Genomic DNA, 24,072 nt, shown 5'->3' on the forward strand with positions numbered 1-24,072 from the left:
ATATGCAACATTTGCCTTACCTGTCTGGCCTGTGAGATAGTAAGACTGTTAAGGCTGTCTGGGGGAAATTGTGCAAAACGCTGTTTGTGAGATAATCAGAGAACCGCCTTTTCACTTTTTTCTTTTTTCTTTTTTTTTTGGCCTGGACCTCTGGTTTTCCCTCCAAGGCAGTAATGAAGGGGGCTTAAATTGGCAAGGGGTGGACAAGTGAAAAAAGGTCTCACTCATCACACTATCATGGCCGCAATCATTAGCAAACAAATCTGTTTCTAGCTGAAACTGCATCCAGATTCCCCCTTCCCTCAAGGAATTCAGAGCAACAGTCCTAAGCAAATGCCCAAACTTGTATGCCCCGAGTGGCAGTTCTTCGTGAGTTCAAGTGAATTTTTTTTTTTTTTTTTTTTTGGTCCAGCTCCATTTAGTTTGACAGTAACTTGAATAAATTATCCCTGGCAAGGGACCAAATTGTGGGGGAAAAAAGTCGCAGAATTGAATCCTAATACAACCATAAAGAAATACTGTGCATCGGGAGAGGCAGTACGTGTGCCAGGCATGTAAACAAGCTGGGTTCTCATGCTAACGTGATGACCAACTAGTCAATGGCAGTCTAGCCTGGTGGACAGGAGTGGGAGCTTTGGTGTGAAACAGCCTGGCTTGAGGTCCTGGCTCTGCCACCTACTAGTTGAGTGGCCTTTGGCATATTACTCACTAAGCCTCAGTTTTTTTCATCCTGTGAATTGGGGATAATAACGCTACTTACCTCATAAAGTTGTCATGAGGAATAAATGGCGTTATACATTTAAAGAGTTTAGCAGAGTGCCTGACTCATGATAAGCACTCAATAAATGTTGGTTGCTGCAGCTAGGATGACTAAGATCATGGTTATGATGATGTTGATGTTACCTCAGAGAAACTCCTGAACTCTCCAGAAATCAGCTTTCTCGACAATGAAAGGAAAAGATGGAACTCTAGAATTCTATATGGGACTACAAAGGGAGTTCTCTATTAGTTGTTTTAACAACAGGAGACATAATTCCTAGAAAAATGTCATCTTGAAAGTAAATCACATTTATCACATTTTTAAAACATAATGATGAGAAATTAAGATAATTATCAACTCCTAAAATCTAAGTTCACAAGCATCTGAGAACCTCCCCTTAACCAGCTGTGAGGCCTTACCATTTAATTCACTTGGGATTTATGCCAGGTATGTCTCCAAAAAGCTACAAAATGGTTGACTTATTTAGCAATTAAGGATATAAGGAAATGTTTTCTTAATCATGGAGGTCTTTTAGTTTTATTACAGAAGGTAAATGATTTATAAAAGTAACAACTTGCTTCCTTTTAATTAATCTCATTTAAATATACTGTTTTGGGCAGCTAATGAGTAAGCAATAAGAAAAAACACCATAAAAATCTCATTTCCAGTTTCATGTATTATTTATAATGAGATAAATGAAGTAGAGTTCTGGTGCTTTTTAGAATGCATGATCACACCCTTCCTGAGCTTACAGATACATCATCAGGCAATCAGATAATCAACTATAACTCAGCTACTGGAGCAATTCAACTCTCCTACCAAGCTAGCTCTTCACTAACAGTAAGATCACTTCTGATATTACATTTTAAAGTTTTTGAAAGTATAATCATTTATGTAATTCTCTTAATTAGCCTGAATTATTAGAATAGGCACTGTCGTCATCCTTATTTTTAACCTCACTCTGTCAATTTGTAGCCATGTGACTTTACTAAATAATTTCTTAACTTCTCTAAGCCTGAGTTTTGCCATCTGTAAAATGAATATATAATGTTTCCATCAGAGGGTAACTGTGAGGATTAGATGAGACAATGCATGTAAAGCTCTTAGCAAGATGTCAACACTCAACAAACATCAGCTATCATTATTAAATTGAGACCCGAACCAGCAAAATGACTTGCCCATGTCACTTCTATTTGAAATGTATAAGGTGCTGTCACATCCCATTATCTCATTTCAGTTTTCCAGTCCCTAGGAGGTTAGCAATCCAGAGATTGTCATCTATATTTTACAGATGAAAAAAAATGAAGCTCAGAGTGGTCAAATGACTACCCCAAGTTAGAGTCACTTGACCAAAGCAAGCTGGGATGTGAATCAAAGTACTTCCAGTTCCAGAGCATCTCCTACCCAGGTAACCTGATCCCTGGTGCAACATCCATCCCATAATATCCCACAGTCACCCTGTTTTACATGATGCCTTTAGTAACCTGTGAGATCTGGTTCAAACCCAACTTGGACCTCCACAGACAGCATAGAACTGCCAACCATCTCAATGCAAGGTCTGAGTATTTGAATTGACCACATACCTAAGTTAGGCAAGCAAGACTCTTTCATATAAGCATAAACACTGATGTTTGCTCAGATCAAATAATGGCCAAATCGCTCAGTACAGAAACAGATAACAAAGCCCATGGAAATATTAGTCCCACTTATTTAAAAGCAATTCAGAAATTGCATTCATTTATATCAATAATGTTTAACCCCAAAACTGTAGATAAGAGAATGGGAGGAAATTTTTGATGATTTGACCCAAAATATTAAAACTCTCCAATAGTTAGATTATAGCAAGAAAGGAATTTGTGTCTAACAAACTGTTTTTAGATGTGGACGATGAAGCAGGCTCCTTTTGGTCTGGTTCCAGTACAGCCCAGGTCAATGAATGTTGCTTACCAGTTACTATGGTTTTAAAAAATTGGGATCTATTTACAGAATATTTTATCATTTGCTAGATCCCAACTTGCCTCTGTAAATGTTAGGGAACCCCATTGTGTGTTAGGAAGTCACCAAGTCTCAGAGCAGGAGAGATTTTTATACAATCATCTTACTTCAGTGGTTTCGAGCTATGACCCACTGAGCTCTGAGTCCGTCCTCAGCAGCCACTGAGGAGAAGGTAGCAGGTAAGATAGAGTCCAATGTCCTTGGTTTCCAGACACCCACTCTTCATCTTAAAACTTCTGGTCTCATCCAACACTTAGATTTTGCAGAAGACCAAAGCAAAAGTCCAGATGTAGATACTCAAGGATGCATAGAAAGAAAGTAGCAGAGAGGAACACTAACCCACCATGTCCCAACTTCTCAGATGGTCCTTTTCTTCATTTTGTCCCGATCCTCTGTGCTTTGTTACTCATGAAAAAGCAAAATGCTGTGTATCTTCCAACATTTAATTACTTCTCTCCTGTAAACTGTTAGGAATGGACTGGTTTCTATTGCCCTGGAATTATCTAAAGACAATGGAGCACCATCCTCTCTGTAGCAGAACTCCTTGTACTACATACAATTTCACTGTCTCTCTCTCTCTCTCTCTCTTTTTAAAATTTAGCACCTAATTTTATCCTGTGCAAGGTTCTGTGCTTGGTGCCATGACAAAGGCAAAGATGCATCAACCGGACTCCCAACCCCAGCTCTATCCAGGGCAATTTGAGCTATACGGTTACGAAGCAGCATGATATCTGAAAGACACCTGACATAGAAAGGGAAGAGAAGATTTTTAAAAAGGTTTCATAGTTATTTCTGGGAAATACCCAGTGAAAAGATACAGAGCTAAGCCAAGCAGGCTAGCAGAACAATTATCATTAGTCTGTCCTTTCTCTGCCTCACATCAACCAGTCACCACTACTTGCCTGGAAAGCCTTCCTAACCTTCCAAAGTGCAATCCATGACAGACCACCATCTCTCCAAGACACCAGGGCTAGCAAAAGGCAAAGAGTGGGATTAAACACTGGCCCAGCAAGTGGCAATTTGGGAGTTTCTCTCCTACTTTCTCTAACTATTTTGTAACCTTGTTTTTGCTTTTTTGTTTGTTTGTCTTAATTCTGGATGGTAGTTCTATTGCTTGCCTTTGCATCTGTACATCAATGACATGACTTCACTCAGTGAACATTTACAAATCGCCTTTGTGCATGGGTGCAATAATGAACCAACATGGATTCTGCCCAATGATGTCAAACTGAAGAAAAACTTGTGCAAAAGTTAGAAGTCAGTATAATCAACCCTCAGTATCCATGGCGGATTGGTTCCAGGAACCCCTATGGATACCAAAATCCAAAGATGCTCAAGTCTCTTATGTAAAATGGTGTAGTATTTGCATATAACCTATGCACATCCTCATTATATACTTTATGTCATCTCTAGATTACTTATAACACTGTATATAATGTAAATGCTATGTAAATAGTTGTTATATGGTTTAGGGAATAATGACAAGGAAAAAAGTCTGTACATAGTAAAAAACATCTATCTATTTTTCTTTCTTCAAATATTTTTAAATCATAATTGGTTGGATCCACAGATGCAGAACCCACAGATATGGAGAGCTGACTATAGGTGGTTAAAAACATTGAGAGGAGTTAGTGTTACTGATGCTTGGAAAAGAGAAAATTTCTGGCTAGATGTTAAGAAGAAAATAAGGCAAGACTTTAGAAGAGGTGGAATTTGTCTAAGAATTTCACTGGGCACTATGGAGCCACATAAGTCTTTTGAGTTGGGAAGTGACATATCAGTTGCTATGACAGCTCTGAGTACACTGGATTGGAGAAATCACACCTGTAGGCAGAAAGATCTGTTAGGAGACTGGTGCAAAAGTGCCCAAACTTGTGTCAGGAGGAGATGTATTTGGCAAATGTTGCTGTTTGTTGAGATGACAGCTGGAGGAACCGAGTGGCAAAGATATCCCAAATTATGTAGGACAGACTGGAGAACAGCAGTGACCTAAATAGTAATAGTGCAAAGAAAGAAACAGCAGCAATTTACAGAGGCAGATAATGAATTGTCTGGGACATACAGAGCTTGAAAATCCTAGAGCACATCCACGTCTCAAGAAGTCAGAAGTGAAGATCGCAGCTCTGGAGGAGGCAAGAGGCAAGAGATTCACTGAGAGAGACCGTTGAAACCATGAAAGGATCTCCTTATGGTTCATTTTCATTATAAAAAGAACCCCTGTAAATGAGGTGCCCATGGAGTTAATTACATGGGGATTTTTCTCACAGAGGTTTATCACAATATGTAAATTCCACAACTGAGTAGTGTGAGCCTGAATTTGGCTTGTTTTTTATAATCGGGGCTATTGTTCTAAAGTAGTATCTTAGCTCATTTCTGCACAAAAACTCAATCATCTTGAAGTGACACATGGAATTTGAGGTAATGGCCTCATTTCATGCATTTATATCACAGTTCCCAATGTTTTTGTCATATACTTTCTCAGATTTGAATTTTGTCATACTTGAACATTCTAATTGCTGTGCTTGTAAAAGGTAATATGTTACAGAAAGCTTGGGAAACAGAAAAGCATAAAAAAGAAAGCAAAAATGACCCATAATCCAAAACCAGTAACTAACCACTGTTGTTAAATGTTTTATATATATGTGTGTGTCCATATATGTACATGCATGCACATGTGTATGTATGTCACATATGGACACACACATATATATGCTTTATGAAAATGATGGCATAGATGATATATACACATATAATCTATATATTTTCTTAGTATTATAGAGCATATTATACATTCTATTTTGTATTTGGGGTTTTTTTAGTTGACATTACATATGAGCATTTTTCCATGTCATTAGAAATAGTTCAAAAAGATTTATGTTAATGTGCTGCATAATATTTCACTGTATGAAGCTATCATAACATTGGAGCATTCTCCCGAACTGTCACTGGATAGTTCAGTGAGGTGTGTATTTTGAGAAAATGAGGTAGGATGTCTTTTCTACTGATGCCGCATTATTCTAGAATGGTCACTTTCTCATCCTCACTTTCTCTTGTCAGCACCACGACCACGGTTGAAGAGCATTAGTCGTGGTCAGGATCGTCAAGGCAACAGAGAATGAGTAGCTTTGCCCCTAAACCAACTGTTTCTTATACCTTCCCTGCATGATCACTTTTACAAATCATTTTTGCCCCTACCACTCCGCCCATCCTCAGGCACATGTCTGAGTTCATGCATACATACATACACACCCAAATTGAGACCTAAACATGGGAGGAACGTCTTAAAGTCCCTAAATTACATCTTTTTTTCATCATTCTTTATGATGTACATGTAAAAACAAAATGTCTTAAAGGCAAGCAATCAGGAGTTAAGTTTAGGCAAGATTGCCTGCCCTCTGCGACAGTGTACTGAGAGCCAGGGCCATGGCATGAACCCCGAGAGGGAGAGCCGAGCCCGTGCTCGCGAATATGCATCAGCAGGGCTGGACAGAGCACCATTGTTTTGATATCTTTCTGTTTTCACAGGTGCCACAGAGTCATTTTATGAGGCTTCACCATGACCCATGCCATAGAAAGACAAATATAGCTATAGTTTTGCTGAATCCAGGTTTAAAGCTCCTTGTTCAAACAAAAACATCATTTCTAAATCAGTCCAAAGCAAAGTCCAACGTCTTGAATTCTATACACTCCCCCTTTTATTCCTTTTCTTCGCGTCTACTTGTCTCCTTCAGTGTTAGTCTCCATTTTAAATATCATCAGCTGATAAATCAATTGACAAAGATCTGCAACAGTTCATTTTAATATTGAAAATGACAAATTACAGCCATAAATTCTTTCAGGAGAGAAGGCAATGGTATGCATTTCTGTACTCCAAGATTGATGTAGGCATGTATAAAGATACTAGTGTCAGGTAAAAAAATAACTTCAAAGTCAATTTGATTTATGCCTTAATTGACTGCTATTAGATAACAGTGTATGTCCAAAGCTATTATTAAATAGAAGGACTTTGGAAGATGGCCATTCTTTAAAATGTAGTCCTCTTAGAAAGAAAATTCCCTTAATTACTAGATGTATGAATTATTGGAAGGAGATCATATGATTCTAATAAAAGGCAGGATTCAGCCTTTGTCTAATTTTTTTTGTCTGTCAGAAGAAGGTAGAAAAGAATAGGAAGTTTAACTCAAAAAACAGGGAGAAAAGTTAGGTAATATTCATTTCATTCATGGGTTAAATAACTATGGGATTTTGAGCATGCCCAAAAGGCAGCATCCAGTTTCTTGAATGTTGTTACTTAAGGGTAACACACACAGACACACACATTCACATACACACTCCCTGAAAAGTTCATCACACCAACAAGTGCAAAAAATTCAGTCATACAAATGAATACAGAAAAGTTAGTCACGTAAAATAAATAAATTGGTACTCCAGTGATTTCCCTTACTGGGAATGGATATCTATGTTCATGGCTTTGTTTCCCACTTTCTTTCAAACATATTTAGCTTCTCTCTTATATCCCCTTACCTTTCAGTAATTTCTTTGGAAAATACGCAGGCCCCTTCATCCCTCTCTCTTTCCTTCTTGCCTTTGCTGGTCTCCAGTCAGTGCCATTTTTACTCCTCTGATCCACAGTACTTCAAACTCACTCTTTGCACCCAAACACCTAGGTTTGCTAGCCATATTTTTTTTTTTTTTTTTTTTTTTTGAGACAGAGTCTCGCTTTGTTGCCCAGGCTAGAGTGAGTGCCGTGGTGTCAGCCTAGCTCACAGCAACCTCAAACTCCTGGGCTCGAGTGATCCTTCTGCCTCAGCCTCCCGGGTAGCTGGGACTACAGGCATGCGCCACCATGCCCGGCTAATTTTTTATATATATATCAGTTGGCCAATTAATTTCTTTCTATTTATAGTAGAGACGGGGTCTCGCTCTTGCTCAGGCTGGTTTTGAACTCCTGACCTTGAGCAATCCGCCCGCCTCGGCCTCCCAAGAGCTAGGATTACAGGCGTGAGCCACAGCGCCCGGCCTTGCTAGCCATATTTTTAAAAATACTATACCATCCTATATCAGAGGATGGGGTCAAAACAAAAGTCTTAGTTTATTTATTTAAATAGAAAATGTAAACATTTATATTGAACATGTAGATACTACGCAGATATGTAAATATGTACCCATCCATTCATCCCAGTGATACAGATAGAATCCATGGGTTCCTTCAGTATTCAAAAGAGGGGCTTTCTGTCATTTGCCAGTTGTAAAATGAGCATCTTCTGCTTATGCCCTACCATGCTTTGCATCTGTGCATTTAGTCTCTCCGTCTCCCACTCTTGATGGGTGCTCTGTTGCACTAACCCTCTTACCAAAACCATGAATCATAAATCCTCCACAAGCCCAGGGACTAGGCCTCAGCGAGGACCCAGTCTTACCAACCGGGGGCTTTCTGTGAAATCAGTGAAGTAGGTTAGAGTGGGTTAGTAGAGTCCCAAAGGCCTCTCAGAACTTCCACACAGCCCATAATGTCATGTTTTGTGGATCCTTTAGCCTCTACTCTGTCTCTAAACCTCACAGGTTTCCCAGGGCACTAGATAAACTAACCGCAGCCATGACAATCACAGCCACCACCATAATAGCAGTTAACACTATATAATATTTTATAGACTGCAAGAAAAAATCTTTCATATTTATTATCTCACTTTAACTGCCTACCTTTATTTTGGTAGGGAATTTGCTCTTGCTAATAGTTGCCTATGATGTTTAGTCGCACCCCACTCTTCTTATAAAATACCTAAGGACCGTTTCCCAGGTATTAGATCTGCCAAGAAAAGAAACCTATTTGCTAATGCAGTTGCATAGTATCGTCAGTTCTGAAGTCCATAGATAGCTCTCTCTTTCATCAGAAGTGAGACAGTAACTGCAATTGCTTGGTAAGCATCTGGAAGTAACATTAATAATGATGATAATAATAATGACCTCATAGGATGTATAATTTGGGGATTAAAGAACATTTACAAGCTTATTGTGTCATAGTTAATGATGAGGTGCCAAGTTTTCTTGCCACCACCCCTTCCAGTGGTATTTCCTGCTTGGATCAGAGAACTAATTATAGTAAACGGTGCCCTTTCAAAGAACTTGCCCCATCCTAAAGCGTATGTTAGCGTTAAGATGTTGAACTGTTTTAGTGTTGTTTTTCAGAGATGATTTATTATTGTTATTTTGCATTTGTATAAAAAATTGTATAATGTAATCGTTTAGTGTTTATTTTATTGTGTGTACCTTCTACTCAGAGGGTTGGCATTATTGTTCCTAACAGTGACGGATACAAGCAGATCATGCCTTATGACCTCTACCATCCCCTTCCTCGGTACGTAAATCAATCATCCTGATGTTAGAATTAGCAAATCAGTCTTCTGCTGCTTTTATATATATAAATATATATATATACACGCACACACACACGTAGACTTTGTGTTTTTCTGTTAAAAAAAAAAAAAAAGATGGTAGATGGTATATTTTGCAATCTATCCTGAGTTCTGCTTTTGAATAGTACTAATAGTACTGGCCTGCTCAGATTGTAAGCTTGTCATTCAAAACCCATTTTAAGATAGGATCATATTACATTGGAGTGGACACAGTAATTCACTCTGATTAGATACAGTGTATGGGTTTATGTGCTATCTTTCTTTCACTCCCTTTGTCCTTTTCTGTGTTTCCTCTGCAATAGGACCCTAGTCATTAAAGCACTGTTGCTAACTGTTAAACAAACACTGCCGAAAGTATTATTGCAATACCACAGATGTGGAATTCCAGATGTGCTATTATTCTACACAGGGGCTCTAAATGTCCTCTTTTTATTTCAAAGAAATTATAATTGAGTACAAAAGGGCAATTTTTTCATATTTTTATTGTTCAGAACATTTTGGGAGAGCTTGTTTTTCCGAAACAGAAAGTTCAGTGTGCTGCATTGATTTTTTTAAAGTATAGAACTTTTTAAAACTAGAAAAAGTAACAAAAGTAACTTAAGAACTTTTAAAAGAACTTGTTCTCTTTATAATATATTCATAAGAAAACTGGAGAAGCTGAAAAATGTACTAGCTACTGAGTGTACTGCCTGCCACATTGGAAACAGCTCCACAGACAGCAGAATCAAACTTGGGCTTGAAATAGACCTTTGTTCTATTTTCTTTGCTTATTTGGTCCTCAGGGAATCAGCTGCTATTTAGAACCAGAGGTTTAAATCAGATCATAAATAGTTGAAATGATTCATAGTAGTTTGTTCTATCCCAAACTAAACCAAGCCCAGAAAATAATTTTATTCTGAACTATAAAATAAAGCAAGGTTTAATGGAAAATATTCAAATACCTAATGAATTAGCATCCAAATAGAGCTCTCTTGAGGTCAGCTAGTCCAACACCCCCGTGATGCTTCATTCTCCATTCCTTCTCCACAGTCACAACCACTCATAAACATACTTATGCTTATAGATATGTAAACATATGTGCATTCATATATTCAGTGCATATATGTCCTCGTATGCATAAATACATATAGATATTTATATAATACATACACACCAATGCAGGTTGTATCCAGTGTCTACTTAAATACTCCCAGGGACTGGCAGGAAACTCACTTTTCCCATAATGATCACATGTAGAAGGGGGATTTGATTTATACTAGATATCATTTTCATCTCTTTCACTAAGTGGCTACCTCATTACTCAGCTCCCTCTCATTTTCCTATGACTATATTGATAAAGAAAATAAATGACTTTAGAATTTTCCTGATGTATCATTTGCAGGTTTGATTAAGAACTCTTCTCTTTAAAAGAATTTAATGAAAATATCAAAAAGTTCATTTAACTGAACCAGAATTTCATCTGATTTCGATTTCTCTATCTGTAAAATATTATTCAAAGGATACATGTATCTATGTGAAAGCCATACATTTTATGATAAAGGCAAAGTTGGGTGTAAGGAGTGAGCAACATCAAGTGTATATTTTTCCTGTAATGGCAGCTCCTAGATTTCTGTCATATCTATGATCTCTCTTGTTTATATTTCTCTGGCATAATGACTAGTGCCCATTTTAGGTTAAATTTGATTTCTTACAGCCTGCGATTTCCCCCAAATGCCTAAAGTCCAGTGGTAAATTGAATTGAAATGATCTTCCTTGATGTTTGTTTGCACCATGTCCTTGTGTACACTTTGGCATGTCCATGCATAACAATGGGAAAGGACAATTGACAAATAGACTGTATTTCTTAACCCTTGCACTTTTGATACTGAACTAGTTCTAAAGTTAGCTATTCCGCTTTACTGATAAAGTCTTAGTAAATGGAAGCTATTTCTGCAAATGTGTTTTCATTTAATAAAAAGAATTAAGGCTCAAAACAGTTCTCAAATGACAGATACCCACTGATTAAGGCAGAAGGCTTTACTTATTTAAATTATTTAAATGAGTTTAAGACCACAAGTGTGGATACAAAACACAATTTAATGAATTTTTAGATTGTTCTTTCCTGATTGCAGTCTTTGACTATAACACCTATTTGAATATAATATGAAAGTAGACTCTGATAAATTATCTTAACTCATAATTAATATATGCCACTTTTCTATATCCTTCTTAATTGTGAGAATTTCTTAAATATACTGTGTGTTTAAAAACGTTAAAAGCCAAAATGTATGATATACAAATTCATTTAATGTTCTTCCACTTCAAGATTCTTGGATATGTCTTTTTTCATTCCAAGCACTTACCTGATTACAGTTTTAAGACCTCCTGACTGATGTCCTCTTTCAGCTTTTGTTACACTTTAAGTCACCCAGATATGTTGTGCGTTAAAATTCCACATAACCCTATTATACAAGGATTCACATGACAATTTTTTACATATAGAACTGTAGTTGTATGCTGGAACCATACTATAAATTCTCAGAATAACATTAGCATCATTTGTCTTTCTGTGATCACTGACATTGAAAAAGATACCTATTACTATTTGTGAAATATGGTCAGGTCCAAGTGTGGAGACAGAAATTAATCACTCTCCCTTTAGAAGGGTCAAGTTTAGCGATTTTAGAGTACCAATTAGAAAACATGCTCTTTTATGGCATCTTAATATTCTAAGTAATTAAATGTACATTTAAAAACGTACTCCTACTTCACTGTCACATCAAATCTAATGTGAATGTGTACTTAAATATTCATCCCAATTTCAACCTGAGTCAGGCCTGTTATTCACCTCCAGAAGGAAGCCCACCAGAGATTTACATGGAGGCAAGAGAGAATTGGTCTTATCCTTTTGGAAGAGAAACTCTCTACAGAGCTACTTCATTCTCTTGAAAGAGATCAGAAAATCTCCCAAGAACTAAGCAGATGGCCTCAGTTTCCCTATAATGACATTTTCTTATATGTTTCTTGGGGGCATATGCATAGGAAAATATTGTATTTGGCAGCGCATTTTGGCTTTTGGCAGTGAAGACAATGGTCGTTGCCTAAACTCCAACAGTGCAGAGAAAGTGTGAAGGAAAACCCTTTGTAACTGGAAAACGCACGTTATTCAGGCTCATGCAGAAGAGAAATCAAGCTCACAATGTTCACGAAATCCTACTTACAGAAATATTAATGTTTTCATGATATGCCTGTGCAATACTCTAAAATTTAACTATTCGAGTGGATCAACTCAGTGGCATTTTATTTCTCTCTCATTGAAATCACATCTCCAATAATTGTAAGAGAAACATTAAAGCTCTTTAGCATCCTTATCAATAAGGAGAATATATGTAAGAAATACAAGCTCAGCTCATTCAGTCCCAATGTTTCTGTTTTTAGAAATTCTACATTCTCTAAATCTACAAAAGAGAGAAAAGAATTAGGCAAAGACATCTCTCTGCATCTGGATCCAACTGCTTCAAAGCTGTGTAGAGCTCTGAAAAGTCAATGGAATTCTCTTAAACATTATTGACAATATTGTTATTTTCTACTTAACTGTATATCTAGATTCAGATGCCATTAGCCTTCCAACCAAAACCAAACCTCTTCACAGTTCCAGAAATGCTTTACTGGAGGAACTCTAACTACCAGTATCCTTCAAAAGTTAGAAAATAAGTCGATAAGGCCTATATTAACACTTCTTTTCCTCAGCTTAATGACACAGTTTGAACATCAGCATTGTGCTGAATCTGTGTAGTCCCAAAGCTAATGATTACAGAAGTAGAGTCTTTTGTTTACCTGGCTTTTTTATGAGCTTCTCCTATAAAAAGTACCTAAAAGTTAAGTAATGAAGTATTACTAAAATGAAAATAAAAAAATATCAGCCCATGTACAAAAGTTTAGTGTTAACTTCTTTTCCAACTTTAGTCTTGACATTGATACTTAATGTGTTTATGAAACTCAATTAGATCTATATTGAAACTATAGGAAGAAACGTTGAGGACTACATCTTTTAAGTAGGTTAGAGACAGAGCAGAAAGCTTTGTGGATGGCTCTCAAAACTGTAATTTCTTCCATTTGTGTAGAGCTTCATGGTTTACAAAGCACTTCTGCCAACAGGGAATGCTTCTCTCTTAGTCATCAGATTTCAGGCCATAGGTGGCTTTCGGTTCTCTGGACTGTAGCCTCTCAGAACCTGAGCATACCAATAGGCACGGGGAATGGGTTGGTCTGCCGGTCACTGAGGAGGTTTGGCCATGTGCATGTCTGCCCTGATGACTACCCTTGCTTCTGTAGGTGGGAGGCCACCCCGTGGACCGCGTGCTCCTCCTCGTGTGGGGGGGGCATCCAGAGCCGGGCAGTTTCCTGTGTGGAGGAGGACATCCAGGGGCATGTCACTTCAGTGGAAGAGTGGAAATGCATGTACACCCCTAAGATGCCCATCGTGCAGCCCTGCAACATTTTTGACTGCCCTAAATGGCTGGCACAGGAGTGGTCTCCGGTAACTGTGCCTTCTTTCTTTGTTCATTAGGAGAGTAAGGCCACTCTTCCCTCTCATCATCATGGCCCCACCGGGTACCCTGTGCAGCTCCACACTTCTCCTCTTGAGGTGTCTAGAAGCCTACCAGCTTAGCTCCTGGAGTAGGAATGCCCCAAATCCAGCATGACCAAAAGTAAATGATGTTTTTTTTAAATGTCTTTCTTCAAGTTACTTCCAGAAGCCCCTGTTGCCTCCCAGATAATGTTCCCTCAAATGGCAAAGGGAAACAAATGTCCTTCAAGAGTAATTGAGGCTGAATGACTGATCCTGAATCATCTGTGAAACTGCTTTGTTGATAGAGTTCAGTAGACCAGAAGTTTGATTTCATTTTTTTATCATACTTTATATCCAAAAAGGGTCTAAGTAGATTAAAATTAATACTATGAATATTATTTATTGGCAGAAAGGGGTGAAATGAAAAAAGCATAAAAATTAAAATTGGGATGTGGTAAGATAATTAAAACAAAAAAAAGTTACAGACTTTAGGAAACCTGCTGTCATTGAACATAAAATGTTATCCTGGGTTTCCTGGCTGCTAACATAAAAATGGAAATGGCAAAGGAAATAGAAAGATGAACTGAGCCATTGTGTCCTCAGCCACAGAAATGACAAAAGCCTCTTCACTGAGCCCTGTGGCTTTGTGGCAGCAGATCAGGAGGCAGCAGATCAGCGATGTTTTCTGTATCGAGACACGCTACCAGATGTGGAGAACCATTGGCGGTGCTATCTGTGTCTGCCATCTGGCCTTTGAATGAGTTCCTTGAAACCTTTTTTCCCATTTCAATATAATCAACTGGATTGGCCACACCACACTATAAATTAGCTATGATGGCAGTTTTAAATTTTTAAATATTCACGTAGGAGCATTTTCCATATTTTTGGACGCAGCAGTCATTAGCAAAGTAATAAATAAAATGCGGTGTTGCAAATCGAAATTTAACACACTCAACGGTTTCTTTTCTCCTTTATTTGGGTACTTGGTTTGAGACTTTTTGCACAGGGGGTGCTTAAAGATTGCTGACTGATTAAAGATTAGGAATTGAAAGTGATTCCATTTTTAGCCAGCTTCGCCTCAAATAACCTAACAGAACACAGATCCCAGGAATGGTAAGAAGTGGTATATACATTTACCAGGAGTCCTCGTCTAAAAAGGAGTCCTTAGATTTAAAGTCTTGGGTGGGAAGTGAAAAAAAAGTCCATGAGACTTTGCCTGTGAGTCTTTCTCCTGCAATTTCTTTCCAGTGCACAGTGACATGTGGCCAGGGCCTCAGGTACCGTGTGGTCCTCTGCATCGACCATCGAGGAATGCACACAGGAGGCTGTAGCCAGAAAACAAAGCCCCACATCAAAGAGGAATGCATCATACCCACTCCCTGCTATAAACCCAAAGGTAATTTGACAGGTGTTCTCCTACCAGTCTGTTCCTTCTTCTGTGTATGCAGGTGCTGTTTTAAACTCCTTGGAATATTTTTAAGTCTCCCAAGTATTCTTAGTACAAATTCTTTATGACTTAACTCTACTAAATGAACTTGATTTCTTTTCTGTAAATCTTTCCAATGGTTTTCATTACAAAGTTTTAAGTACTGCATATAGAAATATATTTCTAGAACTATCTCCCAAGTCATAAAATTGTTTGAAGACTGTTGCTGAGAAATATCAGATATAACTACTAAAAGGAAGATCAGATATTATAGAAATAATTGTGCGACTTACTGTCCACATTTCTTGCTGTTGTAAATGGGATCAATCCAAGTGCGTCTACCTGAAATACATTGGGAAATCTCATACTTCAAACTGATGAAACAGGAAACTGTCACTTTTTATATTAAAAATTAAAACATGAATATGAGACTGAATTCCAGAACCATAATCTGAAATAAAATTTGAAATATATCATAATTTAATAGATATTACAAATAACTTATTTAAAAAGGAACTTTAGAAAAGTTCTATTTAGTGAGCAAGATTTATTATAATTATATCTAGTCTTTCAGGTTAGCATGAATACTAATCTGATTTCCGTGCAAGTATTGTTACCTATGTGAATGAAATTGAAAAATCCAAAAATCTAAAGTCACAAACCATTCAGAAGTAAATAATTCTTTATTATAAACCTCGTCTAATTTTTAATATTTAAATATGGTTCCCATTTCTTTCTTAAGCCATTTTATTTTGTTAACCATTAAATTTCTCTGAAAATCAGCCACAATGTAACTCTTTATTATACTATAAATTACCTTGTTGCAAATGAATGACATCATAAAATCTAAATTAATGATACAAAATGAAACCAAAGAACAAAAGCATACCAGAGATCCTGATTAATTTTAATAAATTTTGCTCTCTCTAAGCCTCAGTTTCCTCATCTGTAAAATGGGAATAATAATATTATCTATCTCAATGATCATGTGATAGTTAAATAAGATATAATGTAAATAGAGTGGTTAGCCTAATGCCTGGCATACAGTAAGTTCTGCTCAAATGTTTCCTTTAACTCTTGACTATCATTAATGTCCTCAAATATAAGAGGAGGTCGCCACAGGCACATCAGATAGGATTTAGTTCAAATCAGTAGTAAAGTATTGCATTCCTACTATTAGTGCCAAACTGAATGCTTCATTACTGAAAGACAGCTAACTCACATTAGAGATAGCTTCACTGACTGAGTCATTTAATTGGAATAGATGGGGTAATTATAAAATGATGTCTGTATAGATATTATATTACTGTGTTTAAAACATTACCAAATCCTTTTGGCATTGGCAGTTTTCCATTTCTCACTCACTTTGTTTTCTGACTGTAAACAATTGCTTTACATAGAGGACAAGAAGTGATGGCCCTAGCTTAGAATGGTGATTATTTATTAGCTTTATCTTCACCAAGCCATTTCAGAGAAAGAAAAGCAATTTGTGGGTTACTGTCAAGAATGAAATCTGGATTTTCAGAACTAAGAAGTGAGACTGGCCCTCTAAACATCATTAAAATACCATATAATTCTATGGGGTGTATATATATTGATATATTTCTTTCATCTTTGCAATTATATGTTATAAATGGTGATAGAGCTTCATTGGCTCATACTATAAAGGCAAATATGCCTATAAATGACCCTAATAAATATGTCAGAATGGGAATCTTGGCAGTTACTTCTGTAGGAGCAGTTATAACCTCCCTCTTGATTTTTCTCCTCCACATTTTTTCCTTCAGGAAGTAGTTAGGAAGGTTGTTCTGAATTATTTGGCCAAAGCTAGATAAATAGGTGAAACCAGTCAAATTATGGGTTTTGAACTCTTAAGTTGTACATATTCCAATTGTCAGTGAGCCTTGGGGTAGCATTGAATGAGTCGGATATCTAAAGCAATGTTTTGTAAATTTCACAGCAGCAGAGTTTGTTTTTGATAATGTGATCTAGGTCACACTTAGGCAAAAGGCAAAAAGAAGTTAGAATTTATAAAAATATTACAGTGTAACTGATTATACTTTGTGTTTGTTTTAAAAAGTAAATATTGCTCTATCTTTTCAATAGGAAATAGTGAAAAGATACTTTGTTGATTTCTTTATATGCATACTGAGCTAGGGCTCCTAGAGTTATGACGACTTTCATAATAAAAGGACTTTGCTATGCAACATAATAAAAAGGAAGCATACATACAGACAAGTATTATTAAACATATTTTAAATCCTCTTTTACTTTTCTGATATAACCATCATCAGAGGCAGCAATTTACCTAAAAACTTATTATTTGTGGTTGTCAACATAGTAACTTCTAGGCATAGTGCAAAACTAAGAAGTGGTGATGAAAAAAGGAATTTCACTGAAATTCCAGATTGGTTCTAACTTCTTCTCTTGTATGTGCATGCACTAACTTCTCAGAGAAACTTCCAGTGGAGGCCAAGCTGCCTTGGTACAAACAAGCTCAGGAGCTAGAAGAAGGAGCTGCTGTGTCAGAAGAGCCTTCGTAAGTTTTAAAAGCACACATTGTTCTACTTTTGAAGCTGATTGGTTTAAAGAAAGCAGTGCCTCACTGATTGTGGCTTTCTGGGTTCTGAACTAAGTGTAATCATCTTACCAAAGGTGAAATGAGGCTTTTGGGCACTCTAATTAGAGATTTATGAGTTTCAAAGTGTTTATCACAACTTATGATTGGTCTCCAAATACTTTTTAATTTTGCCTCAAGTAGGAAACTGAAGGCGTAGTGCTTGCCCTCATCTCCAAAACCTGACCTGACCTTTTCTCTTGGCAAGGAACCGAAGGTGAGAAGGGCCAGGCTGCGTCTGATGGTGTAACATAGATTTGATGTGAAAGCCCTGGCAGTTTTCCACACTCCTTCTCTCCCAGCTTTGCAATATAGCCATTCACCAAAATTAAAGGGTAAGGAAAACATATCTGCAGGCAAAGGGAGTTTATTATTTTCTTTTCCTTTTCATGCTGCCATTGGTATCAGAGGGAGACCCAGGTTTTTGCCCCACTTGATCAGGATTTCAGCCTGCTCAGTTTCATCAAGGCCAGATGCTCCAGAAAAGGAAATGAAGGGAGACAAATTTGATTGATTGATTGATTGATGAGAATATATATATTGATATTACTAGAGGACACTGACAGGCATATCTGCTGCATCAATTTTACAAATAAGAGAATGTACTTTATTGACAAATTTTTATCTATGACCCAAGCAATTTCTCAGGCTCTGTATTATTCACTGGTACACAAGACATATTATGCTCCCTCCAGAAGTTCACTGTATAGCATGTAGGATATGAAATGCTTTCCAAGTTTAACTCATAATTTAAATTTTACTAGAGATATAAATTAGCATTTTAATCTCTATATTCAATGCAATTTAGAATTTTCTCAGGTTCATCCTGTTTGATTTGAAATCTGATGTGGTTTGCCAGAACATAATTGTGTTCCTGAATCTTATTCTAAACTATAAAAGATTCGACAAGAAATCCAAAATATAGATTTGTACAATAACCAGAGGTCATTTGTAAGGAAATTATATTATCACTCAATTTCACAGAAAAATGATACATACCTTAGGCAAAACATTTCTTACTTAAAAGGACAATTAAGCAAAACATAAATTATTTCTGTAAAGTTACTACAGGACCCTTTTATACTTGTTTGAGAAAAAGCAACTAACCATTGCAGAACTTTGGAAGAAAGGCAATGGTTTAAGATCACGATGCAACCTTCAAGTGAATACATGAAGCTTAAAATGTTTCCTCTTTCTCTTGCTAGTACATGGTTTGACAGGCCTTCCTGTTGCTGAAGAGGAAGTAAGCAGTTCATTTTAAAAGGGCATTAATTCCTTAATCCACTAAGGTTCTATTTAAGACACAGAAAGATGCTATGTAATTGGAGCTGGTTATTCCTTTTATGTATTTTTGGGTTAAATATGCTTAAAACCAAATAAACTCTCTGCTCTCATTGTACACTATATTTTGCCATTTGGTCTAAAGCATAACCCCATCTATAATATTGCATTCTGACTGGTGTTAAATAACAAAGTTGAAGGTAAATAAAAACATCATACATCAATAATGAAACATATTTCCTGTTTTTAGATGCTTCTGAAATGAAAGCTGTAAGTGGAGTTTAATGCTTCTGCAGAAGCATTGCATAGTCCATGGTCAACCCTATTTTCTAATTTTTTTTCCTACTAAAGGTCCGATTAAGATGCATTATGTTTAGCTTTACTCTTAATAAAATCCCTGAAGTAGTCAAATACATAGCTTTAGCCATTGAAACTATAGCCATATATGAGACTATTAAATTTTACTCTTAGTGTAGTGGAATTGCCATCTTGGCATGATTAATCTGAATTGAAGTAGGTTGTAATTGGAGTGGCAGTGCAGGGTAAAGGAAATGTATACTATTATGTGCAGAACAATAATTACTTTTATACCAAAATGAAATAAATGACAGCTGTAGAATAATGTAATGAAAGGTATATGGTTTCCACATTTTAATATACTTTATATATACTTTAATATACTTTTTTACATGTTTAGTGCACTGAACTCTAAGAAAGGTCCTAAGTGTCACATTATTATTTTTTATTTTCATTGATTTTGAATTTAAAAAACATAATTTTGCATGATCTTAATTCCTTCTTTTTTAAACCCCATATGCCACTTTTGAACTGTATGTAACAACCTATAATTACTCTCCAAAGCATAATGAAACAATGATATACTGTCAGCAAGTCATCCCTTCCCCCCACCAAAGAGACTCACATTGCTTAAATTAAATGGTAATGTTTTGGAGCTGTGGCTGTCACTTCTGAACTGCTTCAGTGAAGCAGGAACAGTGGTGCAGAACTATTATCTTTTGCTTTGGCGCTAGCAAACATTGTAGAGGGCTATAGGAAAGCAGCATATATCATGTATTTCCCCATATGGAAAGTGAAAATATTATCACCAAACTGTCTCAATTAGATAATACAGGAAAATCACCAGATTAAGATCTTTAGCATATGAAGATACCCTTATTAAATGTTAAATACTTTTAGTGATCCTAAAATGTAAGAAAAAGATTAGTTAGCACCCTGGCCAAAAAATATGTTGGAAAGCAACCACTCTAAGATGTTTAGAAGAAAACTAATGATAAAAGACTAAAAACTGAATTGCCAAGAACTAAAACTTTATAGAACAGAAGAATGTACCAACAACCAACATTATAGTTCCACTAAACACCATGCAGAAGATGCAAATACAGATGTCAGTCTCATAGATTCACTGAAAAAAGTATGGAGATTGGATCACATTATGGTAATATACTTAGATAGATAGATTCATCATATAAAGCTGTAACATCTATTCAGAAATACTTCCAGATACTGATTTTTTTCACCAACAACAGAAGGCTTATTCATGATTTATTTGATACATATGGTAGAAAAGTAGGAATATTGTTATGAATATATTTTCTTGGTATGCAAAACACGAATTCCTAACCCACTTGTGGGAGTCATACCTTCTAAGCTGATTTTTCACTGGTGGTCATGGTTTGCCTTGATCCAGGTACTAACATACGTTTTTATCAGGTTTTCCTGAAAACCAGCAAGGTGTTTTGTTCTCTCCCATTGAGTAGAACAATGCAAACAAGATCCAAATCCCAAACTGAACTAAGCGATAGAGTGCTTTAGCCAGTGAAGCTCATCAAACACAATCTTATAAATAAATACAATAAAATGAGCTGACTTCAAAGGATCTCATCTGAGGAATCAATTAAAAAATCCTTGCTTCCCAATTAACACAGAATGAATTGTGGTTAAAGATAGACTTCTACAATTAAGATTCTAGGGAGTTGCATTTTTCTAAGTGTAACAGTAGTGCCATTTTAGCACTAGAAAAGGGGGATGAAAAAAATGATGATGGAATTTTCTTCTGTTAACATTCAGACTGTGTCATTTTGAATTTGCCTCTAGCTGTTGAGAGTGTTGTTAGACTTAGGATGTATCCTTTAAATGCCAGATTGAGCCCATTTGGTTGCATCTATTGAAAAATATGTGGGAATAGCTTTCTAGGTCTTTTTTGAAACCCTCCAAAGTTTACTTTTATTTGGTGGGGTATCAGAACTACAACATGGTAGTACAATTATTTTTGTTAATCAGGTAGGAGATAACAAAATTACTGACATATTTTCTGTCTCTTATTTTTATCCCTTACTTTTAGTCTTTGTTGAGATGTATACATAGACATCACTACCACCTCAAGGCAAGTACCTATTATGACCCCACTGACAGCTTAATTTCTTGAGGAAAAATGAAACAGTGGTGATCTCTTGGACATTTCAAGAAAGGTTGTTGAACAGGAAGTCATTCAGCTAACCTTAAAAAGTCTGATCTGACTTGGAATAGGAAGGAAATTGTTCATTTCCTTAACTCCTTTAGGCCACTAACGGGCTACCAAATGCCTAATTTGCTAAGTGAGCCATGCTTTAAAAAAAAAAAAAGAAAAGAAAGAAAGAAAATGTTATGTCTTGTTCTTTTTTCAGACTTCCTGATCTCTAAAACAAGGCATCCCAGGTAGAGGAAGTGAGGACTAATTGAGCACTTAGGGAAGCCAGGTTCTTCCCAGATATATTTCATTTGCCAGTAGTTCTTTGATGGCTCAGAACAAGCAATAAATAGGATATGGTAGCTCCTTTGGGCACCATGTAGCCGACCATTTTAAGCAGACATCCTCTCCTCAAATAGCTGGCATTTACCAGGTAGAGAAGCTCAAAGATGCCATGATCTCCAAGGTAGGATTGGGTAGTCTTTGTACCATGATCTTTCATTTTAAAATATCTTGAGTGATCTTTTTGGGTTTTCAGTCAATGGCTTTGCATGGTGAAGAAACCATTTTTGTGCTTCAACATATTATTCAGACCTTAAACGTATTGCCACAAATAACCTTGGTGTGATCCATTAAAAAAAGAAGAAAAAGGGAAAGAGCAAGCGGGCAGAAGGCAGCAGGATATCTGGATACCAGATGGCATCAGCTTAGTGATGGGGTTGATTCAATAGGAAGCAAAGGGAAATTCCTGTCATGCATCTGTGAGAACAGAACCCACAAAGAATCAGATACATAACGAAAAGCCGGTAAGAATAGCCATGGCGATCCTGCAGTCACTAAATGCCTTGTTTACCTTGTTGAAAGTAGTATTTAAATATAAAATATTTAAGCATATGTTTACATTAGTCCATATTTATACCTAGTAAATAGTCTGAGAATGTGGATGGCTTAACTCAGTGGTTAAGAATGTGAATTCACATATTTTTAAAAAAGTGGCTAGAAATGTTAATTGTGTGATGTGTTTTTAAATTTCCCCCAAAGAATATGTGGTGAATCAAACATCAATAAATGATTCCAGATAGTGTTGCTGTTTATAGTCTCATTTTAAAATACCTGAATTACATTCTTTTCATGAATCTCAGGCCACAGAAAAACAACAAGGAATATCTGGTGTGTGTATAGAAACAGATTTCTTAAGAATCAAGAGTCATCTCACCTAACATCAAGAAATTTAAACACGATTTGCAGATCCTTAAATCAACAAAAAAGATGTTCAAGCAGCACAAGAAGTTGCGTGTTAGAATTATCAGCTACAGAAGCACAAAAGCTCTTAATTTGGAGAACTGGCATATGGCAGAGCTAACGCCTCACCCTCACCCTGGCCAGACTGAATCAGCCCTTACCCCACGATAGTCCTGACCTCTCTCACTTTCGGCTCTGTACTTCTGGGCTCCTCCCCATATACCAAAATCAGTCTCATCCTTTGTATTCTCTACAGCACCAAACAGAGCGCTCGATATAAATTCTCTGGCAATTATATATTTTAGACGACCTCGGAGAGTCACTGGACCTGCTAATTGTTCAGTCTGCCTAATGACAGATGCTAAATTCACCCATAAATTACCTGCTCTATGCTATGCTTTGTACCAGTGCAGCGGTTGCAAAAATAACCCAATAGTCCTTGCTCTCAAGAAGGCTTTAGTGCATTCTTGTCACAGGAACAACAGGATTGTGACCAAAGTGTTGAATATTGGCCGTCTATTGATGGATTGAACAAATGAGCTAGTTGTTTTTAAGAAATGCCAATTGATGTTTGAGTTTGCACAGAATGAGAGTGTTATTGATTTTAAAGGGAATATAGAGAACTTATTTATTGAATTCTTCAATTCTCTACTACCATATGTTAAAATTGCATCTACCTCTGAGCTAAAATATCACATAGTTAAGATAGTACATGGGAACGCACAACTATAAGAAATAAATGAGAGAAGAATGTAATGTATACACTGAAAGGACTTGAGGGGGATGTTGATGTGAGCTGATATTTGGCAGATTATGACAAAACTGATTTGAAATCTGGCTTTGATTCCAAAACTAGTACTTGGGGAAAGACATTAGATCTTTTTACATAGAAAATGATCAGATATTTTGTATCAGTATTTGTACCTCAGTTTTTCCTACCTCTATGTTGATAGCAGGCTACAGAAACCACAGATAATTTCCCAAAATTGAATTTTTTTTCAGATACATCAAGTTGCCAACTATATGAGTTGCTGAGGGTTCAGTCTGTATATTTGTGTGCCACAACAAGGACACAGCCCTTTTAGGATCAAAGTAAAAAGTAATTTACTTACTGATCATACCTCCATGCAGAGCAGCTATGGGCACAGTGGCTGAAGATGTGTGAATCTTGGATCTGTATTAGCAACAGGGAACCCTGGGCCAGTCACTTAACCCTATATGGCTCAATTTATTCATTTGCAAAATGAGGATGATAATAGTCTCTAAATCATAGGGTTGCTGTAAGCATTAAATTAATATATGCAAAGTACCTGGTACGC

At 36.7% G+C, this 24,072-nt stretch overlaps 1 protein-coding gene across 3 annotated transcripts in view; it reads left to right on the forward strand.

The window, feature by feature from the left end:
• ADAMTSL1 (ADAMTS like 1) overlaps positions 1-24,072 on the forward strand; it is an 856,830-nt gene that overhangs the window by 664,642 nt on the left and 168,116 nt on the right. For 2 of the 3 annotated variants that reach the window (XM_012769704.2, XM_012769706.3), the window contains 4 exons: positions 9,060-9,110; positions 13,483-13,687; positions 14,969-15,116; positions 17,601-17,685. In XM_012769704.2, the coding sequence (XP_012625158.2) occupies positions 9,060-9,110; positions 13,483-13,687; positions 14,969-15,116; positions 17,601-17,685 (489 nt within the window). The remainder of the gene's footprint in view (positions 1-9,059; positions 9,111-13,482; positions 13,688-14,968; positions 15,117-17,600; positions 17,686-24,072) is intronic. The other variant, XM_012769705.2, reaches the window with a different exon arrangement.

Source organism: Microcebus murinus, chromosome 12, assembly GCF_040939455.1.
Source record: "Microcebus murinus isolate Inina chromosome 12, M.murinus_Inina_mat1.0, whole genome shotgun sequence".
Classification (NCBI taxonomy): Eukaryota; Metazoa; Chordata; class Mammalia; order Primates; family Cheirogaleidae; genus Microcebus; species Microcebus murinus.